The following is a 20528-nucleotide window of genomic DNA, read 5'->3' on the forward strand; positions in this document are numbered from 1 at the left end:
AGTGACAAATTAAAAGACAACAACAACGATTGTCTTTGTCTCCATGCACATGAAATGGGCTGCTGAGACACTGTATCGCTCGGAGCACTTTATGAGCAGGTACAGCTTATGCATACAGATGTTCACAGCTTCCAGTCCCCAGACACAGGCCTGGCTGTTGAAACAAAGTTATACAAGGCAAAGGGGGTCTATTTTCAAACAACATATTTTTAAAGTGAGCATGGGTGTTTTGCCTGTGTGTGTATCCAGGCACCATTTGCATGTCACAGAGTACAGAAGAGGGTGTCAAATTCCTTGGAACTGGAGTTATAGATGTTAGGAACCTCCATGTGGGTGCTGGAAATTGAACCCAGGTCCTCTGCAAGAAGAGAATTAACAGAGGGCTTTAAGAAAACACTGAGTTGAACAGCCACCCTATTCTAATACTGTACTCAGACTCCCATGCAGATAAATGTGCCTTTGGCAAGATTAAAAAGTGCACACTGCAAAATCCTCCCCATCTCTTCCAAAGCTGTAACTGATGGGGAAAATATCATTTTTTCTTTTCTTTCTTTTTTTTTTTTTTTTTGCTAGCATCCACCACAGATATGTACACAGTAGTGTTCGTTGGGTGGTTTTGGACAAGTTAACATCTCAGCATTTAGTTCTGTCTATTGACTGGGTATAATGATATATAGCACTCATGGTTCTATTTAATAAAATAATAAATTATTCCTTTTGCTAAAATAATAAGCATTTCCTTGCATACATGTATTTAGGCATATATACCTCTAGAATAATGGAGACTAAAGAGCTATAGAATCCTTCAGGGCACAACCATGTTCAGCAGCTTGCCTAGCTGGACCCGAGAAGCTGTGGGCTGCTGGCTGGGAACAGCAGGCAGGGGTCTGCGGGCTTCCCTGTGCTCATGCAGCAGAGGCCAGTTGTGATGTTTTAGTTTTTTCCTCTTAGCAGTTGCCTGGAGTGTCAAACTACACAATCCAGTAGCGTAAAAGAGTTCCTATGGGGAAAACTTGGACCAATAAGGAGCTAGGTAAAGGCTTTTCCCCTTTTCTTGCTAGTGTGTTTCCATATGCTTTTCCCGGAAATGTCCTTAAGTGACCAAACAGTTAGCAGTATTTTCTGCCAAGGCCTTGTCAGCTTAGTAACATCACCATGATATACCATCACGTACACATCATGGTGTTTCAGTCTACAGATCACGTTTGTAACAGTGTTTCTGTGAGATGTTGTCACCTGGTGATGCCATTTTAGCTTAAGATTACTTTATGCTGCTTGCACAACGGTGAAATTAATGACACGTTTTCTAGAACCATTCCAATACTAAATGATGCATTAACTATATTTCCTAGCTCCTTTCCTCACTCTCAGGTCCCTTCTTGAAGTATTAGCCTATCAGTTTTGCATTGGGCAAATTTCCAGGCGTGTGACAGCCACTCCTCGTGGGTGAGTGGAGATGGAAAAACTACTTGCTGTGCAGTAAGTGAGGGAAGAGGAGGTGCTCCCCAGTGTGCTGCCTGCCTGGGATGCAAGTTGGAAGAGACACTCTCCCATCTCTTCAGAAGCTTGTACCTTTGAATCAGTTTCCCTAAATCAAGAGGGTGTGGCAATCTAGCCGCAGAACCAAGGGCAGAGAGTAAGCAAATTCTCCCAATGGCCAGAGAAAGAGGAAAGGAAGAAGGAGAAGAAGTGAGAGAGAGTGAAGGTCCAGAGCTGGGGAGAGACTGTGAGCTGCTAAATAAGATCCTAATTCTGATGATTTCTGGCCTTTTCACACCAAGATTCTGATGCTGCTCTCACAATAAAATACTTAATGTTATGGAAGAACAAAGAAATCTGTCTGATGTTTGGGTTCTATTTACGTTATGTCAAATACACACACACACACACACACACACACACACACACACACACACACACACACACACTACTTCCTAAGAGTTCAGAAAGGAGTGCTTACCACCAACTGAGATCTCCACCCCACACACTCGGTGCTGGCTCCTGCGACAGTCCAGTTTGCAGACAAATAAGGTCACACCAAGGGGAAGGTTGGTGACTTGAAAAGTGGAGGAGTTACCATAGTGGAAATGGACCTTTCTGTCAAACTTGAAGAGGATTAAAGTTTGAGAATTGGAAGGAGGAGAACAGCCATGTTTGGGATTCAAAGAGCAGGAAATATTGGCAGCTGACCCAAGGGGAATCACAGGGGAAGGCTTCACAGTCACTGTGCCTCGCTTGCACACATCTGCAGGAAGAGACAAACGCAAAAATCAGCTAGGAGGAAGACATCCATTTCGAGATGGAGGGTTTGTTCAACCCCCACAGCAGGGTGAAATCAAAACTCATCAGATCACAGAACTATTAATAACCTACATTGCTCCAGCAGTATTGGCGATGCTGGAGAACAAAAGACAGCCATACTAACGTGTTTGAATTAAATATATGTTCTTCTCAAAACATCCGTGCTAATAACCACAAGATAATAATAATATATATTATATATAATAATAACCACAAGAGGAAAATATCAAGAAAGCAGCATTGAAAGAACATTCTGGAATGCAGTTCTTAAATCTCTCATGGGACTTTCATGCAGATTTCACACCAGAGCACTTAAAGAGAGCTTCCCATGATAAATTGCATGTTTATCATTGTCTTTGTAATTTAAAATGCTTATTTTAATACTCATATTAAGAAAAAAGAAAGACAATGTTACAAGACTTTAGAGTCATATCTAGAAATAATTTCTTCTCTTAATTTATCAGTTGTATTAAATAAGTATAGCTTGTAATATCATTTTATAACCAAGATAAAATATTCCAAGGTTCAAGGGTGCTTTTAATTGGCATCAGGGTGAAAATCAGAAGCCAGAAGCCAGGTGTAACCGGTTCTATGATCCCAGCACTTAGGAGGCTGAGATGAGGCATTATGAATTAGAGGACAGACCAGGCTACGTAGTCAGAGAATGTACCAAAGAAACAAACAGAAACAACGCAGAGTGGGTCCAATAATCTGCATTTTGGTATTTCTTCAAGTTGTAGGACCCTGGGTGGTGTGGTTGAAGTAAATGACATGTGTGTGCCTCCTTGAACTCCCATTTAACTCACTCCCAAAGCCTTCCACTGACACACTTCAGTAAAAGGAACTACAAAATCCAGATTCATTCTCACTCTCAGAGGTGATGTAAAGTCACCACTGGAAGTCTTTTTTGGGGATAATTCTGCGATAGGATCAATGTGCATCAGGAGGAACTGGCAAAGAAACTATTTACATCAAGTAGATGAAATACTGAACAATCCTTTAAAATAAAACACTCCTTTTTATTTTCAAAGCTAAATGGAGCCTATCGCCCTCTCCTATTTTTCTTCTATGTTTGGTCTTGGTTTCTTTGAATTTTTTCAATATAATGGGCCAGAAAGCCAAAATCAAACTCTTAGTCATAAAGCCAGGAAAATGTAGACACACACAATATATATGTATGTATTTATGTGTGTGTGTGTGTGTGTGTGTGTGTGTATGATAGCTGAATTCAACCATGAATACCCCTGCTAAAATACACTGTACCTTTTTATTCTATCAATTATTTATGTGTGTGTGCACATCTGCACAGCACACCTATGGAGGCTAGAGTGTGAGCTCACAGGATCAACCTCAAATGGTCAGGTTTGCACAGCAAGTGCCTTTACCTGCTGAGCATTCTTTCTGGTCCTAAGATGCATTTTAATGTAAAATATGCTTCCATTACGCTTTATGTTTCTTAGCCAGTTTCTCAAGAGTAAATGCATGAGTGTATCCTTATATTAATTATTAAAATAAATAAGGGAATACTACAGAGCCTGACTTACCCATTAAATGGTAAAAGACTGACCACAAAATTCACTTACAACACTTACCACAACGCATGGTTCATTTGTACCTGAGAATTTAAACTGCAATTCCTTCCACAGATTGGTTTACAGAAATATCTTACCTATATTTGCTTTAACCAACAGCCACATGAATAAAAAAATAAGTCCCAACAAGCATTCTCTAACAGTGTGCGCCATGAGTCATCAACTCCAGAATACAACTCAAGTTCTCCTTGTAAAAGAAGACAAATTCATTCATGTTAAGTACATTCAGAAAATACCAGAACCACCACTTTCCAGAACAATTCAAGCACTACTGTTTCCCCATGTTCTTAAGACTGCCAAACCAGGAAACTGAAGAATCATAGCCACTTTCTGCGCCCCTCCCCTACCCCCATCTCTGTGAACCACCTTGGTTCTGCCATAATTTCTTTCAATGATGAATTGTGATGCACAAGTGTAAGATACAATGGGAAGACACTGGGAAGGGGCTGGCTTTCTCATTGTGTGCAGGCTGCTGCAACAGCTCCAGAGTGACACTGGGGAGCAACTGGAAGCATCAGATCAAGAAGGCAGAAGCTTCAGTGTCTGATGAGGACCTGCTTCTCAGTTCATAGACAACACTTCTGGGCTTGCTTTCCCACGGTATAGGAGCAAGGCAGCTGGGGCACTAATCCCATCCATGTGTGCCGAGCTCTAGGATATGATCATCTCCCAAAGGCTCCATCTCCCCAATCGTTGGGGATTAACATTTAAACACGTGGGTTTTGAGGGAACACGAACAAAGCAAACTCTGAAGTCATTTAAAAATATGGGTTTAAATACTTTGTGACCATATGGAAATTACTTAACTTGTCCATACTCTACCATACATAAAATTTGTTTTTCTATTAAAAAGGGGCTGCATCATCACAATTAAATGGAGCTTTTGATTGGGGGAGAATTTCTAATCTCATTGTAGCTCTGAAAACAGATTAAAAATGGCTGACATTGGTGTGGTAGCATTAACACTGCATTATATTTTATTCTGCTTATTTTTGCTACACTGTGATTGGCATCTTTAGTGGGTTTTCATTATTGTAGTTAAAAGGTTAAATAAAATACACTATCATAGGACATTAGCCAGCAATACTACAAGCACTGGAAAGACGTCAGCGACAAGAAGGTCATTTTTGTACTGAATATGGTGGCACAAGTGGGCAACCCCAGCACTCTGGAGCCTGAGGCAGGAGTTTCACAGGTTTGAAGCCAGCCTGGGCAAACCCCTGTCTCAAAATTTCAACAACAACAGAGCGTCATTTTGATTTTGTCTTGGTTAGTTTTATGTCAACTTAGCATACACTAGAGTCATTTGAGGAGAGGGACTTTCAATTGAGAAAATGCCCCCATAAGATCTGTCTGTAGGTGACTCTATGGGGACATTTTCTTAATTCATGATTGGTGTAGGTGGTCCAAGCTCACTGGGAGCAGGGCCACTTCTGGGTAGGTGGTTCTGGGTGCTATTGGGGAAAAAAAAATCAAGCTGAGCAAGCCAAGTAGAGAAAGTCAGCAAACATTATTCTTTCATGGTTCCTGCTCCAGTTTCTGCCATAGCTTCTTTCAATAATGGACTATGATGTGCAAGTGTAAGATGAAACAAATCCGTTCCTCCCCAAATTGCTTTTAGTCATGGTGTTTTATCACAGCAATAGAAATCCTAACTAAGATAAAAATTGGGAACAGAAGCAGGATATTGCTTCGACAGACCTGACCATGTTGTTTTGGGGAGGATTGTGGAAGGATTTTGGAACTTTGTACTGGAAAAGTCATTGAGCATCTAGAGTTTAGACAACTATTGTGGGAGCTAAGAAGATAAACCTGAAGGCAGTCCAGATGATGAAGAGCTAGCTTGTGAAGGTTCAGAGGGAAGGAAAGACTCTATCAGTATTGTTTGAATGATATTTTGAATTAAGAACCAGTAAGAGGAAACCTTTGCTTTGTTGGGCAATCAGTACAATCAGCTGTGATTAAGAAGAGGCCAACATCATTTAGGTAAAATCTTCTGGGAGTATTTCTTCAGGATAAGCACACAGAAGCTGTGGTCCAGAGGGTCCAAGGCTGTATCTCATGCTGGCAGCTGAACTTGGTAATACGTAAGAGTCACCTAGGTGGTACTGGTTTTGAAGGCATGAAGAGGTCACAGTGAACATCTGAGACTTGTCACTGTGTGGCAGAGCAGGGGTCCCTGAAGAGAGGCAGAAGAGTTCATTAGTGACGGTGCCCTCAGTTGCAATCGAAGCCCTAGGGTTGAAGGGGTCATGGAGAAAAGTTGAGGCTTGACATAGGGTCTCTGAAGAGAGCTCAGAAGAGGCTGTTGGTGAAGGTGTAGCCCAGTTTCAGTGGAGATGCTAGCACCATGGGATGATGAGCAAGGACAGCAGGGACTGTGTGTGAAGTCAGCCTGAATCTATAGGGCACAGTGTGTCCTGCGGCAAGTCCTTTAAAGCCTGGAAGACTGTGAGTCTCAGAGTCTGACACTGTGATTTACACTGTTGGATTTTGGTTTTGCTTTGATCTGATTGTGACTGCCCCGATTTTTCCCTCAGAGTAAGAAAGTATTAAACTTATTTTTGATTTTACAGGAGCTCACAGCAAAGAGACTTTGGAATTTTACAGAGTTTGGATATTTTAAAGAGACTTAACTTTCAAGTGTTTGAATTTTTAGACTGTGAGATTTTTAAAGTTTTATATTGTAATATGAATATTGAGATAATCTGGAGGAGCAAGAAAAGGAAGGTTATGGTTTAACAGTGACGTGTTTATTTATGAAGTTGACTGGGGTCAATTGTCCTGGTTAGTTTTATGTTGACTTGAGACAGGCTAGTATGGTGATATTTTATTTGTGCTGAAATGTGATTTTATTTGTATGTTAATAAAGTTGCCTGAGATCAGAGCTAAGAGCAAGCTATTAAGCAGAAGTCTGGTAGTGGTAGCACACGCCCTTAATCCCAATCACATGACAGACAGAATCTCTGTGTGTTCAAGGACACAGCCAGCATGGAGACACACGTCTTTCATCTCAGTACCAACCCTAGAGACCTGGAGGTCTGCATAGACAGGCAGTGACGAGGAGGTCATGTGGTTGGGTTTACAGCCAATGAGAAGGCAGAACAGAAAGTCAATAAAAAGACAGACACACAGGAAGCAGGTCTCTTTCTGAGGGGAAGGACGACAGTGACAGCGATGGGTAAGAAGGCGGTCTTGGTCTTAGTTCTTGGCTGCTGCTCTGACCTCTTGGGCTTTTAACTCTGCATTTGGCTCTGTGTTTCTTATTTAATAAGACCATTCAGAATTACATCTACAGGCTTGAGTCATTTGGAAAGAGAGACTCTCAACTGAGAAAATTCCCCCATAACATAACTCATGTTGGCAAGGATGTAGGGAAGGGGGACATTTATCCATTGCGGGTGGGAGTGCAAACTTGAGCAGCTTCAGTTCCTCAAGAAACTAGGACTAGATCTTCCTCAAGATCCACCTACACTACTCTTGGGCCTATACACAAGGGGCTCCACATCCTACTACAGAGACACTTGCTTATCCATGTGCTCTATCCATAGTAGCCAAATATTGGAAATGGCCTGGATGTCCATCAACTGATGAATGAACAAAGAAAATGTGATACATTTACACAGTGGAATTATTATTCAGCTGTTAAAAATAAAAGCATAAATTTCACAGGTAAATGGATGGAGCTAGAAAAATTCATACAGAGTGAGGTAGCCCAGACTCCAAAACACAAATATAGTATATATTCTCCTATAAGTGGATGTTGGCTTTTAAGCCTTCACCAGGCATCCTACAGTTCACATACCCACAGAGGCTAGGTAAGGGACTTGGGGGGCAGAGGAGGGTTTCCCAAGGAAGAGGAAATAAAATATATAGTTATGGAGAGACAGTGGGAAGAATGGAACAGGAAGATTAAATGGGGAGGAGGGGAGAAGAGGGGGTAAGGGAGGGAATAGTGAGAGGGTCAACACTAAGGGCTATTTGCTGGAGTACATGGAAACCTACTGTATATAAGTTTCTTAAATGATATACACACATAAAGTAACTCTAAAGGGAGTCATCAAATAACAGGGAAGACAATGCACCAACTACACACCTTTTGGCACCAAGTGTAACTCAAGTGACAGGAATGGGTTACATCTAATTGAATTGTTGGCCAAAGGGGCCCCATGGGAACACTCAAACAACTCAGGCCAAGGCTATTGGTGGCTCTCCACAAACTAATTGTAAGGCTTTATTGCTGAAGACAACACTTACCTATCTCATTAAACATGAAGAAGTTGAACTGGTGTCTAACTATAGACTTTACCCCTACTGTCTGGTGTTCAGGGTACTAGAAGGCATTCTGCATGGTACCAGAGGAGAAAAAAGTAAACCCTGCGATCACAATGGTGACCTGACTGCAAAATATTCTTGTGCAATAAGGGTGCAAATGTTATGAGAGTAAACAACCACTCTGTGTTTGGATTTAAGGCCCACTCCATGAGATGGAACCCATGCCCAACACTGCTTGGGATGCCAAAGACCTGAGATTACATAGGGCATGTACCTAGGGGAAAACAACATACTATTGTTTGTGGTCGATATATTGTACACCCCAATAAACTTATCTGGGGGTCACAGGAAAGAACAGCCACTATATTAAACATAGGTTTAGGCAGTGGTAGCACATGCCTTTAATCCTATTACTTGGGAGGCAGAGATTCATCAGGATCTCTTCGAGTTCCAGGTCACACTGAAAACCACCAGGCATGGTGACACACACCTTTAATCTCAGGAAGTGATGGCAGGAAGCAGAAAGGTATATAACACGTGAGGACCAGGAACTAGGCTTGTTAAGCTTTTAGGCTTTTAGCAGCAGTTCAGCTGATCCATTTGGATGAGGACACAGAGGTTTCCAGTTTGAGGAAACAGGATCGGCTGAGAAGTTGGCAATGTGAGGTTAGCTGTGGCTTGTTGTGCTTCTCTGATCTTTCAGCGTTCACCCCAATTCCTGGCTCCAGGTTTGTTTTTATTAATAAGACCTTTTAAGATTCGTGTTACAATTGTTCTGTTAAAGGAACACAACAATAAAATGACATCTAATGACATTTTGCTGTACCTGTAGATCAGTGCCCTGCTTAGTCATTGTCAGAGAAGGTTTCTCTTTCAGTAGATGGAAACTAATACAGAGACCCACAACTGGACAATGTGCAAAGAGTGAGAGACTGAGGAACACTCACTCCTAAATGAAATGTCTTCATCAATCCCCTTCCCCTAAGGGCTCTGGGGCTACGAGGAAGAGGAGGTAAACGATTGTAAGAGTGATGGAGGACAGAAAGGAGACAGTGTCTTCCAGACACAGAAGGAAGGATGCACATATGAACTCACAGAGGGCCAGCACAGGTTCAAGCTGGACAAGGTTCCAATGCTGAGACGGGGAAGTGGACATCACTTCCCATCCCTACTCAAGAAGCGATCCCCAACTGACCCCATTTGCAAAGGACAGATTTATTTTCTCCAATGGAATCTCACTGGGTATATAAGGGTAGACTGCATGCCCAGCATGGCTAACACAAAATGAACTCAAAGGTGTTTTTGTAGATTTGTTTGTTTGTTTGTTTCATGTTGCTTTGTTTGGGCATTAAAAAAATCTTATTGGCCTTTTGCTTGTATGTTATGGATTCTGATTATATGTTTAAATTTTTTCGTATCTGTGTGTTTCTTATGATTTTTCATTTTTAAAAATTCTGTTTTTTATTTGCCTGTTTGTTTTCTGGTCAGAAAAAGAAGGTGCTGAATTGGATGGGTGGGAGGGTAAGGAGGGTCTGGAAGGAGATGAGGAAGGGGAAATTGTGATCAGAATATATTGTATAAATTTTCAGTGAACAAAAGAAAAAAGAAAAAAATTTGTCTGTAGGCAAGTCTGTGGTTCTTCTTCTTGATTAATGGTTAATACAGGTTGTTCCAGGTCACTGGGGGCAGTGCTAATTCTGGGCAGGAGGTCATGACTGGTATAATGATTAATGTAGGGGGTCCCAAGGTCACTGAGGGCAGTGTCACCCCTGGGCAAGTGGTACTGGCTGGTATAAGAGAGCAAGCTAAGCAAGTCAGGGGGAACAATCCAGTAAGCAGTATAACACAGTGATGTAAACATAAGCATTGACTGTCCCTGAAAGCCACGTGAAAACCCCTCAACAACCTTCAAGTAAATGAGGCATCTTCCAATAAAACGAAACCTCATACGGGCTGTAAACATCCTTCACATAGCCTGCCTCTAAGGTCAATATCAAAACTACAGCTCTATCATGAATCACAGAATGACAGACTCTGTCCCTGACTCCTCACTCCACAGCTTCCAGACAGTGAAAACAATGCGCAGAGGGAGGCCAGGGAAGGACCCCAAGCAGCACCACCCCGCAGAGGCAGGAAGGTACAGCGGCTACTCCCAGCCAGTCTCTGCCCAGTCACCTCAGAGACAAACACCAAACACGCAACTTCTTTGAAGCTGTCCTTCAGCAGACTATGGAAAAACCCCAAACACTTGGTCTTCCACAGGTGATAATTTCACCCAGACAGGAACACTTTGTATGTCCACATTTGTTTTCCTCTGTAGCACTGTAGTGAGTTGAAGGAAAAAGGTGGTATTGTGAGGGAAAAAAGGCTAGTACATCTCAGTTCTGTTGTGTGCTGCTATGTGTGAGAGCCTCATTTCCTCATCCCTGCAGTGGGCATTAGTAATGCCTGCCCATACAAAGGTGTCATGAAGATCAATGTGGTAGTGTCTCAGGCCCATGACTTACCAAGTGAGCTGTCCACCGAGGCCACTGTCTATTTCATTTGCTCTTCAGTCCTGGGTTGTGTTGCTTTCCGAATCACTTTCAGTGTAGGGGAATTGTACATTTTTCTGAACGAGGTAAAATATTGTATGTTAGGCATTGAAAGAAGGCCTCTCAAAGGTTGACAGATATCTGTTATGGGCTTCTGTCTGTCCCCCCCCCCCCCACCTTCTTGATAGGTGACATTTCTGTTCACCACTGAACTGTCTCTGAATGTGTACAGGGCTTGCTGTGTTACAAAGTCATGCTGTAAATTAACAGTAGAGTCAAGGAAGCTTGTCATAAAAAATTAAAACCAAACCAAATCTTTTATAACTTTCAAGGTTCTAATACAAAAGTTCAATGACTCGAAACTTTGAAAGAATACAAATATTTTTGTGTAATTAGAAAAAATTTTGAGACAAGGTCATGTATAATCCAAGCTAGTTTTGTACTCACTATACATTGAGGATGATCTTGGACTCTTTGTTTAAACTTTAAAATTCTATCTATCTATCTATCTATCTATCTATCTATCTATCTATCTATCTATTGTTTGTCTGTCTATTATCTACTTATCTATTTGTGCATGTGCACCTGTGCCATGGCAATTGTGTGGAGGTCAGAGGACTTCTTGTGGAAGTTGGTTCTCTTCTCCCAGTTTGTGGGTCTCAGGACTGAACTCAGGTGGCCAGGCCTGGTGGCAAGTTCCTTAACCCACTGAGCCATCTCATCAGTCCTGATTTTGAGCTCTTTATCTTCTTACCTCCCCCTTCCAAGTGCTAGGATTATAGGCCTGAGTCACTACATCATACTCTAGTTGTGTGCTTTTAAATAATCAAAATACTAAACCTTTTATAAAACCAATACTTAAATAGCTTAGAAAAAAAGAAGGAAAGACAATGAGAAATCTTAGCATGCTAACCAATCAGAAAAATTTAATATCTAAGTAAGAATTAGATAACTAGAAAATTATGCTCAAAAAAGGAGGGAGTTAGAAAGGAAAGAAAGCCATGTCAAAAGTTTTTCCATAATAGAAACATATGTTTATGGAACATATGTTCAGTTCTAAGATATTCCCAGATTAAAAAAAACTTTTTTTTGAGGTAGGGTTTCTCTATGTAGGCCTAGCTGTCCTGGAATTCACTTTGTAGACTAGGCTGGCCTCGAACTCATAAAGATCTCCCTGCCTCTGCCTCCCAAGTGATGGAATTAAAGGCATGTGCCACACCTGGCCTCTCATAAAATAATTTTTTTGTTTGTTTTTTGAGACAGGGTTTCTCTGTGTATCCCTGGCTGTCCTGGCACTCACTCTGCAGTCCAGGCTGGCTCCAAACCCACAGAGATCCACCTGCCTCTGCCTCCCGAGTGCTGGGATTAAAGGCGTGTGCCACCACCGCCCGGCCTAAAATAATTTTTTTTACCAACATTAAAATTATCAAATTGGGGCAAGAGAGATGATTCAGCAGTTAAGAGTACTGGCTGTTTTTCTAGAGGACTTGGATTTGATTCCTGGAATCCACATGGTGGCTCACAATCATCTATAACTCCAATTCCAGGGGATCTCATACCATCTTCTGGCCTTCACAGGCCCCAGGCATGGATATGATGATGCACAGGCATACATGCAGGCAAAACATCCATACACATAAAATAATGAAATGATGAAATCACACAACTGAAAGAGAAACACATACAGATATGATACTATCCAGGTGCATTGTGCTGCAAGTCACCCACTTTCAGCCCTTCCTCTGGCTGCTGCCTTCTTTTCAGTCCGTCCCTCTCCTCCTGCATATATAATCCAAAAGTTTAGATTCTCGAAAGTTCTCTGATATTCTTCTTTTAACATTTGCAGATACCGAAGGTTGAACCTTGGTAGTGTAAAGTTTTCTCTAGTCACTACTGAAAAAAAAAAATCTGCCTCTCTTTGGAGGAGAAGATAGAGATGATATCATTTTCATATCACTAGAAGAAAGTGATGGGGGCAGGAATCTTTCTATTACAGGTACTAAAAATTACCGTCACCTGTGTTCTCTTTGCTTGCCTCTCAAAGGCTTACAAGCCGTGGGAGGTTGCTCTAGCATTTTGTTTCACCTCTGCTGTAACAGCAAGAGGATGGTGAACATTTCCTGCTGGGAACTGGAACCAATCTGTGCAGCTTCGTCTAAGTTTGCAATTTGTATGTCATCCCTGCCTCTTACCTGGCAAAAGCTGAACACCTGGGGAACCTTCTTTGTTATGTTCTTGTCTGGCACAGAAATATTGCTTTAAAAAGCTGATCTGGCCTTTTCTTTGCGGCAATAGCTCCTGTTTGACACACCCTTGGGGCCTTTTGCGAAGGGTATGTATGCTTGCACTGTTTGATGAGGGTGGTCTGCTCCAATCACATGATAGTTAACTGCTGTGATACCCCAATATCTATTCTTTTAGTGTGTTCTTTTATAATTTTCCATATGGTGTCACAAGCTTTAGCAAACCAAGCTTTTCAGCTAAGTAAAATTGAGAGAGCTAGACTTTCCTACCTTCTTCTGAAATTAGTAGGCAGTTTCTAAAACCACCATGTAGCCAGCAACCCTTCTTTAGAGTTTTCTCTTTCTACCCAATAGCTGAAACACCACTGATGTGAACCAAATTTGGCACACACACCTGTCTTCTATCTGTGTGCAGCTGCTGAGGCATCATTGGATTCCTGCTCATCTCACTGTTTCCAGTTCTGTGCTTCTCCTTAGCTTTTACCCAAGGATAGGGACTTTCCTTTCTTGCTTGAGTTTAGGACTCGGTACTGTTTGCTTTTTATTTGTTTGTTTGCTTGCTTGCTTATTTTCAGCTCTTTTAGGATCTCTTTATCATTTATCCTTAAAAAAAGTCTTGCCAATTCATTCCTATGATACACAGATGGCTTACCACACACAAGTCAATAAATGTAATACAGCACATTAATGAACTCAAGGACAGAAATAACTTGATCTTTTCAACAGATACATAAAAGGCATTTAAACAAAATCCAACATCCTTTCATGATAAAAATCCTTAAAGAGATTAGAAATGGAAGGAATATATTTCAACATAATAAAGGCTATATACAACAAACTTATTGCCAACATTATGCTAAATGGGAAAAAAAACTCAAAGCATTTCCTTTAAGATCAGGAATAAGACAAGGGTTTTTACTGTCTCCATTCTTACTCAATAAAGTATTTAAAGTCTTAGCTAGAGCAATAAGACATGAGAAGGAAATAACAGGGAAGCAAATAAGACAGCAAGAAGTCAAGGCATACTTGTTTGCAGAAGACGTCTTTCTATACTTAAGGGAATATAGCTCAGTGGGACAGTCCTTACACTGGGGAGGCAGAGGCAGGCTGATTTGTGTGAGTTAGAGGTCAGCCTCGTCTACTTGACAGTTACAGCCCAGTCAGGACTAAACAGTGAGACCTTATCTCAAACTAACCAGCCAACCAACCAGCCAACCAACCAGCCAACCAACCAACCAGCCAACCAACCAACCAACCAATCAACCAGCCAACCAACCAACCAGCCAACCAACCAACCAACCAACCAACCAGCCAGCCAGCCAACCAACCAACCAACCAACCAAACAACCAAACAACCAAACAACCAAACAAGCATAGACTCCACCAGACAGCTCAGAACTGATGAACACCTTCAGCAATCTGGCAGGATACAAAATTAATGTACAAAAATTAGTAACCTTCCTATATACCTGTGGCAAACATACAAAGAAATTGGGGAAACAATCCCATTCAACACACATATCCACACACACACACACACACACACACACACACACACACACACACACACAACCAAAACAAAACAAAATAAACACCTTAGAATAAGCCCAAGTAAAGAGGTGAAAGACCTCTTCAATGAAAACCTTAAAACACTCAAGAAAGAACCACTAGAAGATGGGAAGACATCCCATGTTCATGGACTAGAAGAATCAATATTGGGAAAATGGTGACACTTCCAAAAGCAAGCTTCAGATTCAACAAAGCCATGAATCAAATTCCATCGACATTCTTCAAAGAATAGAACAAAAAAAATCTTGAAATTAGTTTGTAAGCACAGGAGATCCCAGATAGCCAAAGTAATCCTGAGCAAAAAAGAATAATGCTAGCTGTGCTACACACCTGATTTCAAGTTGTACTACAGGACTATGTAACTAAAAGAGCACAGTATTCACGCAAAACAGACATCTATGGAGCTAAAGACATAGATTATAACTCACATAGCTACAGCCACCTATTTTTTTTTCTTTTAACAAAGATGCTAAAAGTACATAATGTTGAAAAGACAGCGTTTTCAACAAGTGGTCCTGGGAAAACTGGATATCCACATGTTGAGGAATGAAACAAGGACCTGTAAAAAAAATCACCTCCAAACAGAGCCAAGGCCTGAATGAAAGACCAGGAACTTTACAATTGTTAAGGAAAAGGTAAGAAGCATACTTCCAGACATAGGCATAGACAGGGACTTCCTCAACTGGATTCTAGTCATGCAAGAAATAACCCTAATTGACAAATTGGACCTAATGAAATGTAAAAGCTTCTGCATAGAAAAAGAAATAGTCAATCAACTGAAGAGATAGTCCTCAGAAATCTTTGCCAATCATACACCAGAGGATTAGTATGTAGAATATATAAAAATAAAAAAGAAACCTAAGCAACAAGAAATCAAACAACTCAGCCAATAAATGGGCTAATGAAAAGAACAGACAGTTCTGAAAAGATGAAGTGTAAATAGCTAACAAGCATATACAAGTGCCTAACATTTCCAGATACCAGTTAAATGCAAATAAAAACCACATTGAGATTCCATCATCACTGAGCCAGGATGGCATAAGGAAAAAGCAAACAAACAAAACCAAAACCAAATAACAAGGGGAGCTAGCAAGTTGTGCAGAGGTTAAAAGTACTTGTTGTGCAAGCCTGATGACCTGAGTTTGATTCTTGGGTCCCAAAGTGGAAGCCAACAACTAACGCCTACACATTTCCCCTGACCTCCACATGCTAACTGTAGCAGGTGTGCACAAGGGTACACATAAACACATACTACAACTACTAAAAGATTTAAATGGCCAAACTAGGTAAGGTGGTATAGACATGTAACTTCAGCACTCAGGAAGCTGAAATTGGCAGATCACTACAGCATAGGAGTTCAAGGCCAGCCTGGGAAACACAGCCAAGAAGTCCATCTAAAAAAAAAAAGTAAAGGAAATGATTCCTAATGAAAACCCGCTATACTCATAGATAGGTGCCTAGCCAAGCTATCATCAGAGAGGCTTCACCCAGCAGCTGATGGAAACAGATGCAGAGACCCACAGCCAAACATTAGGCGGAGCTTGGAGAATCCTGTGGAAGAGGGGTAAGAAGGATTGTAGGACCAAGAGGTGTCAAGGGCATCACAAGAAAATCCACAGAACCAACTAACCTGGGCTCACAGGGGCTCACAGAGACTGAGCTGACAACCAGGGGGCCTGTATGGGACTGACCTAGACCCCTCTGCATATATGTTACATTTGTGTAACTTGGTCTTCATGTGAGACTCCTAACAGTGAGAGGAGGGACTGTTTGTGACTCTGTTGTCTGCTTTTGGGACCCATTCCTCCTACTGGATTGCCTTATTCAGCCTTAATAGAAGAGGAGGTGCCTAGTCTCACTGCAGCTTGATATGCCATGGCTGGCTGATATCCATGGGGTGCCCACCTGTATCTGAAGAGAAACAGTGGATGGGTGGGGGAGGTGAGGGGAGGAACTGGGAAGAAGGGAGGGAGGGGAAACTTTGGTTTGGGTGTAAAAATAAAAGCGAACAAGGTGAAACAAATCAAACAAAACAGAAGACAACCAAAAACTCAAGGAATACAAAACAAAGAACAAAGGGAAATGACCCCAGATGAAACCAAATGCAACCAACATTTAGTGAGATAATTAAACCATAAGGCTGGGGAAATGGCTTAGTGGTTAAGAGTGGGAATCACTCTTGCAGTGAACCTGAGTTCAGTTCCCAGCACCCACACCAGGCAGCTCACAAAAACCTGGAACTCTGTCTAGTTCCAGGGCACTGAATACCTCTGGCCTCCATGGGCATCTGCACTCCCGTGTACATACCCACTCCTCACCACCACCTATACACATAATTAAAAACAGTAATAATAAATCCTTTTAAAAAAGAACATCAAATCTCCTACAAGATGTTTCTTCCTCAGTTTATTGGACAGGCCTCTGTCTGATACCTCAGTGCCGATGTCTCTGTGTGTGATCAAGCGTGGAGGCAGGAGGTTTATTTCTGCCTCTTGAGCACTGGGAAATCCTGACAAGTTCGCTTCATCTTGTGACATCACCCTCTGCCTTTTCATAAAGTGGGGTGAACTCAAGACGAACAGCCACCCTACAGGGTTTCTCATATAGAGAGTTCAGCTGAAGTTTCTGCCCTCACAACCCACATTCAACATCTCTGCCTGACGTTTGCTTAACCAGTTCCTTTCCTTGACATTGCAATGACAAAATACATTCTGATTAACCTAATGTTGATCGTCTTTTCTGGCCTTGGTTAACAATTTTACATATTTCAGAGCGTATAATTTAGTTTTTAATCCTTGCTTGACTACACAAAGTAACTATTATCATTTCTATACTGTGGTGAAACGTGCAGTGATCAAGATGGCATGGGAAACTTAGGAGCAGATTCAGAACCACACTTGAACATGTTCCATGCTTTCCTCTCACTCCTCCATCACTCTGGATGCTTGCTAGCCAGCAGCAATTCCTCTTAGGCTGCCTCTTGCAGTTCTGTGGGAACTGGCCTATATAGCTCATCTATTTTCAGTGATCCTCAGTGCTCCCAAGTCAATGCCACAAAGTAGCTAATTCACAGCTGCATAGGGCAATGTTTGCTCTTCACACTTTAATCAAGCTTTCAAAAGAGCCCCCTGAACAACTGGGCTAGTCAAGAATTGAGCAGCAGACCTGGGGGAAAAAAAAAGCAGTCCCAGCTGATGATTCTAGCTGTGTGGCCTATCTATGGAATGAGAAATAAAATGGTCCCTGCTTAGTCACGAGACTATTTTGGGGTTAAAATGAGATGCTCTTAAACACTGGATCCAGCATACAGCAAGTGCTCAGTAAATAACCCTCCTGTTCCAATGCTGAAAAGAAAAAGAACACCAATTTTTTTTCAAGGACATTGTTAAAATTCAGGTAGGTAGCCTGAACTTCTGATTTCCCTCTTTAAGCATTCATCTAGTGCCACTGAAAGATTAATTGGATTAAAGCTAGATGCCATCTCTTCGTTTGCTATCCTCTTAACTATATCTCTAGTTTTAACTTCGAAGGAATGTAGTAGGTCTTCTATTGGTTACAGTGCCCACAAATGCAGTGAGAAAAATGGACGTTCAATTCATATTTTTATCTTAAAAACAACAAAAAACGTTGTTGCCATATGCGAAGAGTACTAGAAACCGTTGTTCCAGATCTCTTCTGAGATTTGGTGGTTACATATTAAAAGCAGTGACGGCAAAATTTTGCTAGAGAACAAGCCAGGTGCAGGAGCAGGAAAGCCAGCCCATTACTGAAAAACTATTTGCAACACTTACTTAGACGATTCTTCTCCTCTAAAGTCAGACTGAGGTTCAGAGTTTGTCATCCTATCTAACTAACCACGGTGACATTGAAGAGCCATGAGGCACAAATCTGAGCGGACTGCTGTGCCTAGCAACGGGGTAGCGGACGACTCACTGAATCAGGAGTGGGGGATGCACAGCGAAACTGGCGCTGTACCCATTCCTGACAGATTGAGAACGGGGAACCCAGTCTCTCTTTCCCTCTCTTCTCTAAGACAGCACCTCACTCTGTAAGGAAGCAGTGATGCTCTGCCTCAGTCTCCTAAGTGTGGGCCAGGGTCACGGCTGGTCCCGAGGTGTGGCTCCCCTCCAGACCTTCGTCAAGGGCGCCAACCACTATTCTTATCCCAGGGAAGTCTGCTAAGGCTCAGTCTGAGGACCAGCCAGAACCTGAGGGTGAAGGGAAGTCCGACACTGAACCCGGGAGTCGCGAGGCCGCCTTACCGGGTTGCTCGGTGCTCGCCCGCTACCGCCACTCACCAGTTCTTCCCGCGCACAGGACGCGGAGAGGGATTCCGGCCCCCGCTGGCCGCGCCGCGCCACCCGCGGGAGCCCGCGCGACAGCGTGGTCCTCCCTTGCTGTGGCCACGGCAAGAGCCCCGGCGGGGGTGCCCGACCCTTGGGGAAGTACCTCCTGCGCTCTCACCACGCCCGCCGCGAGCCGCAGAGGGAGGGTTTAAAACTTAAGTGAGAAAGGAACCTGGGCGTGTGACCCCAGCAGCGAGCGCCCCGCGTGCTTAGTGCGGTTCTGAGAACAGAGGGAAACCGCCCAGTGCAGGGCGGCGTGTGCCAGAAAATGACAAGGCTGACGCGCGACCCGACCCAGGGCCACTTAGCAACTCATTAACTAACATCCCATTTATTTAAACGTCCCTTTAAGGACACAAAACAGAAGCGGGGCTCAAAACAAAATACACTGGGTAAAATATTTCTTATCTGTGTTCACATTGAGATTTTAACACGCCTAACTAAAGTTTTTTCTTTCCCTCATTATCAGCGGATGAACAAAGCAGAACTTCAGAAGAATGTGTGTGTGTGTGTGTGTGTGTGTGTGTGTGTGTGTGTGTGTGTGTGTGTGTGTGCTGCTGCTGCTGCTGTCCCAGTGTGGTCCCAAGTCCCCTGCTCCCCCACCTCCCGCCCCGCCCAGGCCACTAGCTGATCTAGGACTTCAGCTTTTCTGCCTTCTACTTTGCCCAGAGTTAAAGTTGGGAAAGGTGTATATCTAGAATCTACGACTTGCAAATAGATTGTGCCGCATGTGATTTACATTCTCTAGTAAGTTACGTGAGGGCCACAAATACAGCTTTTAAATTTCAGAATCAACACTGCTTTGTAACAAGATGGCTCAGAGTTGTGGAAATCTTTTGTAACAAAGTTAACAGAATTGTCTCAGTCTAAAGTAGGTGATGTAAACCAGGTGTAGCGTTTCTCAGCTGTGATCCTAGGCAGGAGGGCTTCAGTAAATTCCAGGCCCGCCTGAGCGATAGAATGAAATCACTAATTATTTTTATAGAAATAAATATTTCAAATTTGCTCATTTCTCTGTAAGATTGTCCATAATATGGTATCTATTTTTTTCTTCAAAACACTAAAAAACCCAAATTTATAGGTTTTGCTAACACCAAGTGAGAATAAACTAAATTAATAATGAATAAGCAAGTACACAGTAGCTTCTGGTTAGTTGAAAGGACGGCTGGTGATATCAGAGATGATATGATATAAAAGCTATGGTGGCCAAATATTGATGATAAACTCTGTGCTTTGTGGGTTAGGTTGCTTTTCAATAATTTTATTTAGCTTATTAATTATTCATCTATGCATATAAAATGAAAAGCAGCTGAACATATATTGGAACTGAGGTCTTAGAAATCCCTTTTTCTTTTCTGAAGGAGTGTAGTCTAAAATGCCCAAAGACCACTGGTTACTGACCTCCATCTACCTTACAGCATTACTATCAGATGCCCATTTCTTTCAATGCCCCTGAGGCATTTTATTTACCTCAGAGTAAGACATGAGAGTTTTGTGAAGCAAGTTTAAAGATTGTGAAGCAAGTACATCAAATTGTGACAATACAACTTTCTTTGGTTTTTCTCTTTCTCCAGAGGCAAATCCATCAGACGGCCTTTCTTCCATAGCATAGAAGAATGTTCCCTGTCATTTAACTCAGGGTTCAGGTCAGCTAGAACTTGTGCTACT

General features: G+C 42.1%; 1 protein-coding gene across 3 annotated transcripts in view; it reads right to left on the reverse strand.

Moving 5' to 3' along the window:
• Il12rb2 (interleukin 12 receptor subunit beta 2) overlaps window positions 1-19055 on the reverse strand; it is an 87050-nt gene extending 67995 nt beyond the window's left edge. The window contains exons 1-5 of one of the 3 annotated variants that reach the window (XM_052721316.1): window positions 18813-19049; window positions 10676-10779; window positions 5818-6072; window positions 3971-4080; window positions 1961-2245 (exon numbers count right to left, since the gene is read on the reverse strand). In XM_052721316.1, the coding sequence (XP_052577276.1) occupies window positions 1961-2245; window positions 3971-4046 (361 nt within the window). In that variant the 5' untranslated portion in view covers window positions 4047-4080; window positions 5818-6072; window positions 10676-10779; window positions 18813-19049. Of the gene's footprint in view, window positions 1-1960; window positions 2246-3970; window positions 4081-5817; window positions 6073-10675; window positions 10780-18776 lie in introns of all 3 variants that reach the window. The other 2 variants (XM_052721314.1, XM_052721313.1) reach the window with 2 other exon arrangements.
• Between the last annotated feature and the right edge of the window lie 1473 nt (window positions 19056-20528).

This window comes from Peromyscus californicus, unplaced genomic scaffold, assembly GCF_007827085.1.
Source record: "Peromyscus californicus insignis strain IS unplaced genomic scaffold, ASM782708v3 Scaffold_6__1_contigs__length_162567912, whole genome shotgun sequence".
In the NCBI taxonomy this organism is placed as follows: Eukaryota; Metazoa; Chordata; class Mammalia; order Rodentia; family Cricetidae; genus Peromyscus; species Peromyscus californicus.